We start from the raw sequence: 6,000 nt of genomic DNA on the forward strand, positions 1-6,000 counted from the left end.
GGACTCATTAGAAGCTTTTGAAACTGGCCTCTAACTCCCTGTTGACATGAAAGTGTGTTGTAAAACTGCACTTTGCTGGGAGCAGAGCTAGGCTGGGGGGAGAGCTTTGCAAAAATCCTGTGAGTATAATCAAACAAACAAACAAAAAGACCTTCCCTTTCCTCTCAACCAGCTCGTAAAATTCCTGAATAATTATTCAGCGGAGGAGGCTCCTGTGTGCATTTGAAATTCAGATGTGCTTTGTGGGTCAGGTTCTGTTTTCAGAGCCCTCAACAGATATTTGGTTTGTGCCGTTGGCCATTATTTGATAGGAGCAGAAGAGCTGCGGGAGCCAGGTAGCGCAGGGGAAAAGATCCTCAGGGCATGATACGCTTTAGTGTGTCTCAAATGATTGTGACCCTGCTGCTCAGTGTGTTTGAATGCAGGAAACAGGTCTGACGTTGACTGTGAGCAAAATGTGTTCAGTCGGACCCATCCGAGGCCTGGGTTTAAAGATGTTTGGGACTGTGGGCATCTTGCAGGAGTTTGTACAGGCAAAGAAAACTGGGCTGAGGGGATGAGGCTTAGGAACAAGAACCTCTCCAGTTGATATTAACCCCTGCTGTTACCTTTTTGGCAAATTCTTGGGGGTTTTAATAAAGAACAAACTCGTTGTGTGGACAGGGACATCTGTGATGGATTAGTGAGTTGATCTTGAGCGTTCTACACTGAGCGCAGTTGAAATGGGCTGTTACAGTCTGTTCTCTCTGCTTTGTGATGGGTTTCCTGGTTGAATATTGTATTATTTCTGTTGTAATGACCCTTGGGGCTCCAGTCCCAATTGGAGCTCTTAGTACTAACACAGAACTAATGATTTAGATGTGTTTGAGTTTAAATCTAATAATGCCAAGGGAGAGCTGCAGCTCCAAGACAGACTGAGGGCCAGAGGAGCTTTGAACAAATCCTGAGCGTGAGGAGAGGCATCCATCCGGTCGGTAGTTTGTTGGGTGAACACAACCCTGTTGAAGAGTGGGCAGATGTTGACTTTGCAGGCAGCTGCATGGGGATTGGAGGCTTTTTTTTTTTCCTTCCAGCTCTTTGATGTTGCTCTAATGTTGGAGGTCTCTGCCCAGAGAGCTCTGCCAGCAGAAGGGATGGTGTGAATAGTCGTTAAGCCCTTTCAGACAAACTGCAGCTGGATGAGTTTCAGCGGCCTGCGGCTGTGATTTTGAATTAACCCAACAGGCTTTGCCTGAAGCAGAACAACCTCCTGTTGGCTCAGGCTCTGGCTGGTGGGAAGTGACCGACAGCAGGGGACAGCAGCCCCTTTAAGCAGCGTGGCTATAGGGGAAAGCGGGGCTCTCACTGCCAGTAAAGGCCATGAAAAAGGTCATGTATCATCCCTGTGCGGGAAGGTTTCCTGTCCTGACCTGGTGGTTACCTCTCCAGCGCTGTGTCTGTCCCTGTGTGTTACAGCTGCGTGATGTGCTGTACAGACTGTGATGTTCTGTTTCATGTGCTTTTGTCCCAAACCAGGCATATATTGATGCTGCTTTTCCCTAAAAATAGGAAGCCCCTTGCATGCCGCCTCTGCCCTAGCCAGGACCCTGCAGGGGCAGTGTAAGCCCATGAGCAGGAGACCTGTCTCATGTGGTTAACTTCACTTGCTCTTGCAGATATTTTCCTTTTCCTTCGGGTTCACAGGCCATTGCTGCTGCAGGATGTTCCCTGAAAAGTTTAGTTTTGTTCTCATCTTGCTGGAGTAAAAACAATTCCTACATCTTTAGGTCAGGCCTTTTAATGGTGAAGAGCAAGTGGAAAAACTTTCTTCTAGCTGTGATGTTACCCTGGCTGCAGAGTCTCTGCTGCTGAGCTGAATCTATGTAGAGAAGCTGTAACCGTCAGCCCCCAGAGGAGCAGGGTGGTGAGGTGGAGGGAGGAGAACACCTACCTAGGGCTGATGATAACGATTTACACAACTGCTCTATACCTGGTGGCAGTGGTTTACATACCTTGTTCTTACCCAGTCTCACATCCCATAACTCATGTTGTTGAAAGCACCAGCTTAGAGTCAACTTTGATTCCTACAGCTCAGAAGGAGCTGCAGGAGAAGTCTTCTGAATCTACCTGTGTTTTTTTTTTTTTTCCCCCTCTTTTTTCTGGATGCTCCCGCTCATGTGAGCCCCTCTGGTTCCAGGGGTAGATGACTGGCTGGCAGACAAGCAGCTGATTTCTCTTGTAGACACGCAGCAGTGTGCACCAGAATATGTCAGTCAACCCCATCAAAACATCTTTCTCCTTTTTTTTCTCCGCTTTCTGCAATAACCAGAAGGTTGTGCTCTCACATTAAGGATGTAGTTTCTCCTGCTTTCCTTATACCAGGAGTCCTCCCAGTGTTGCACTTATCACACCACAGAGAAGACAGCCACGCCGTGCTGCTGTTCTCTTTCTGCCTTCCATCACCCTCCTTTGCAATGCCAAGCCTTGCTCTGATGCCACCAACAAGCCTTTGCCTGGAATTTGCTTGGACAGATCTGTGTCTAGAGCGTGATACGTGAATTATTCAGAAATTATAATGGTAAAACCTAGTGTCCACCATGTGAGGAGCATGCCTGTGCGGAAATCAGGCAGTGCTCTTCGATAGTGCATTCATGTCTGTGCTGTGAAATGCTAACTAAGCGAATAGGGGATGGTGCCAGGGAGGAAGGGGCACCACTGAAGAGACCAGCAGTCAGAAAATGTACCTTGGTCACGCCTCCCTCCCAGATCACTAGCTGAACTCAGAAATGTGACCCTGAGAAGCCAGGGCTCTCACTTGAGGATGATGTGTGTTGGTTTTGCTGGTTAAAGCCTTATGCCTTACGTAAGGTGCAGCTTTTTTACCACTTGAGGTTTTAGCAGAGGAATGTTTTTGTTTGGGAGAGCAAAGACAGGAGCTGGCTACATTCTGTAACTAACCAAACTTAAGGCAACTCAAAGTTTCCCTTAAAGGTTTTTTTTAGGTTCTAAATCTGACTTGGGGCAGGTCAAAGGCTGCAGCCGGAGTTGTGAGCACTCAGACCGCAGCTCTCCGAGTGTTCCCCTGGCAGAGGCATCTCCATACGCTTTTCAGCAGACGGGTTTCTCCGGCCTGGCAGTCAGAGGCAGTAATTTGGGTACTTTGTTTTGCTGTTTGTTTTTTTTTTTTCCCCCCTCTTTTTTCTGGAAGCTACTGGCCCAGCCTGGTTGCTGGACAGTCCAGTGCTGACATCTATTAAAACCTGCAGGATGTTTTGGTGAGAAGTCATGTCGGACTTCTCAGCCGATAAAGTGGAAGGATTCTTCTGGAAATGTTTGACGAGGACTTGCAGGGAATAGGGGCTGAGGCTGTCAGTGCCGATACGGAGAGCACATCTGTGTGCAAGGCTTTATTCAAAGCAGATGGCTAGCAGAGGGGGGAAGGGGTGGTGTTTAACCCTTGGTTTCAAGCCAGCATTTCCCCCCTCAGCTGCTCTAATTTGGATGCATTTTCTGGTGCTTAAAATGCTGACTCCTCCTTTTTCTTTCCTTCTTGTGAAGATCCTTGATGGGGAGGTCTGCTTCCAAAAGATTTTGTTAGCAAATGCTTATGTGGTGATTTTTTTGTAAATTTATGAGCAGTATGGCTTATCTTGTTGTTGCATCTGAGCATTTGATGTTGATTGAAGATAAATATGTTAAAAATGGTGTGCGTTCCCTTGCACGTGCTGTAAATGCTGCTGTACAGATGAGGACCGGGGATACAGGAGGGCTCTGCCAGAATAGAGAACTGAACCCAGCGTTTGGCACACCTTAATGGCAGTGTCGAAACATTTAGACAACAAGCTGGTTTTTGGTCAATGCATGATTAAGCGTGAGGATCTCGGGGAAAGGCAGTGCTCTGCCATTTTTATTTATTTCTACTTTTCAGCTATTCCGGGTGTTTGTTTCAGCTTTTGTTTCAGTTGCCTGATTCGAGCTACCAAATCATATTTGAAAGGAAGGGCCCACCTTCCCCCCAGCCTGGAGGAACCTCTTCCTGATCCAGCCCTCGTGCAGGGAGGACGGGGTCCCCAGCACATGCTGATAAGGGACAACTGCAGTGTGAGCGTCAGCTGAGGTTTGTTCTGAGGGAGGTCCGGAGTGACAGGTGACATGCAGGCGAAGGGCTGGAGGTGTACAATAATTGCGTACAGCTTCTCTTAGCTGTCCCAAATTCGGATGTCAGAGTGTGGGACGCAGTAGCTCAGGGAAGTTGAGAGGACACCAGGACACAGTTCTTGTCCTGGAGCTCGGAGGAGCCGTAGTAGAGGCAAGGTGAGGTGTTCAGGAGGAGGAAGGAGAGGGGCAGGGTGGAAGGCTGTTACATCTGCTTCTGCGATTTGACTGCTGTTTTCAGAGAAGTGACAAGAGTTTTGATGCCTATTTTCTTTGCTGTCGTGTTACGCTCTTGTGTCAGACATGTCTGATATGTCTTCAGGCACTAACATCTCTGCCTCATGTAAAGAAAACCAATGTTTTTTTGTCTGAGTGATTCTGTATTTGTCTGTGATGCTCATAGGTTGAAAACATCCTGCTGCACGACCGTGGCCACTATGTCCTGTGTGACTTTGGAAGTGCTACTAACAAATTCCAGAACCCTCAAACAGAAGGGGTGAATGCGGTAGAGGAGGAGATAAAAAAGTAAGTGCGCTTTTCCTTTTCAACTTGGAGGTAGTTTGTGTTTGAAGGGTAATTTTTTTTCTTGTACTGGGACTAAGTGTTACTCAGGCCTGTTGCAGCAAATTGGATGCTGCTGCAGAGAAGTGTCTGCTGCGGGTAAATAAGCACCTTGGGGAAGGTGAAACAATAAATTGAGCTTGATGTAATTGCTTTGGACCTGAAAGACCGAGCGTACTAATGCAGAGAAGTTGCCCCCCTTGACGAGGTAGTGACATGTTCTGTTATGTATGGGGTCAGACTGTTTCTGTCCTCATCCATCTTGGCTTCGTTGAATAGATGACAAAATCCCTGTCCTCCATCAGCCACTCGCCGTAAATCCTCGCAGTGACTGGGGAAGTGCACAGCCCGACTCCTCAGGACCTGGAGGAGTTTGTTCCTCCTCTTGCCCTGTGCTCCACACTCTGTAGTGGTAGCAACTGAGTGCACCTTGATGCTTTGAAAAGAGAGCTTAGCGGGCGGGTCAGTGGGACCTAGGTCAGGAACGGAGCGGACTCCAGCTCCTTGGTCTGGCTTTAGTTTTAACACCCCTGCTGCAGGTTTTCCAGTTCTGCTCGTACCATATCCTGGCTAGAAAACAGCGTTAGAAATGCGTGCAGATGCCTCTTTCTGTTAGGATTCCATCACAGGCGCGTGGATTTCCCCGACTGGTTTGACTGGAGTGTTTGGAGCTCTTCTGCTCCGCCTTTGCAGTCCCTTTGGAATGCTCTGCTTGTCCACTTATTAACAAACCTACGAAAACTTTGCCTGTAGCCATGCTGTCTCGTGATCAAGGCAAATCACACGCAAGGTGCCCCGGCAGGAATTACAGACCTGTCCACAGGAAATCTTATTGTAAGAGTTTCCTAAACTGTGGTGCCGTTTCCAGCTTTTCTGTTTGTAGTGATTTGCTAAAATGAGGCAGATTCTCCCTATAGCTTGAGCTAGGAAATAACCTTCCCCTTGTTCCCAGTGGCTGCGAGCAGCAGTCCTGGTCACTTTATTAGGAGCCATGTAACCGGTTACCGTCTCTGTAACACACTTGGCCAAGGCCCCGGCAGTGAGGCCACCGCAGAGGACATTTGACTGCTGACCTTGTTGATATAATACTCTGAATCCTGGAGTATTTCTGTTCTGGTTCTTAAAATGACTGTACAGTACCACTGGCTTCAGGAAGGACCTTGGTCACTGCTGTGGCTTCACAGGGCAGTTTGCAGTGGTTTAGCATTCTGTTGTTAGAGGTGTGTAGCAGGTGCTGCTATTGAGATTTTCCAGGAGACTCTCTGCTTTAGTTTCCCTAAGATACGCAGGGACAGAGTGCATTTG

General features: G+C 47.9%; 1 protein-coding gene across 1 annotated transcript in view; it reads left to right on the forward strand.

The window, feature by feature from the left end:
- Positions 1-6,000, forward strand: part of AAK1 (AP2 associated kinase 1) — a 47,127-nt gene that overhangs the window by 3,391 nt on the left and 37,736 nt on the right. Inside the window, exon 4 of the mRNA XM_010135983.1 lies at positions 4,538-4,659. Within this exon, the coding sequence (XP_010134285.1) occupies positions 4,538-4,659 (122 nt within the window). The remainder of the gene's footprint in view (positions 1-4,537; positions 4,660-6,000) is intronic.

Source organism: Buceros rhinoceros, unplaced genomic scaffold (assembly GCF_000710305.1).
Source record: "Buceros rhinoceros silvestris isolate BGI_N320 unplaced genomic scaffold, ASM71030v1 scaffold16585, whole genome shotgun sequence".
In the NCBI taxonomy this organism is placed as follows: domain Eukaryota; kingdom Metazoa; phylum Chordata; class Aves; order Bucerotiformes; family Bucerotidae; genus Buceros; species Buceros rhinoceros.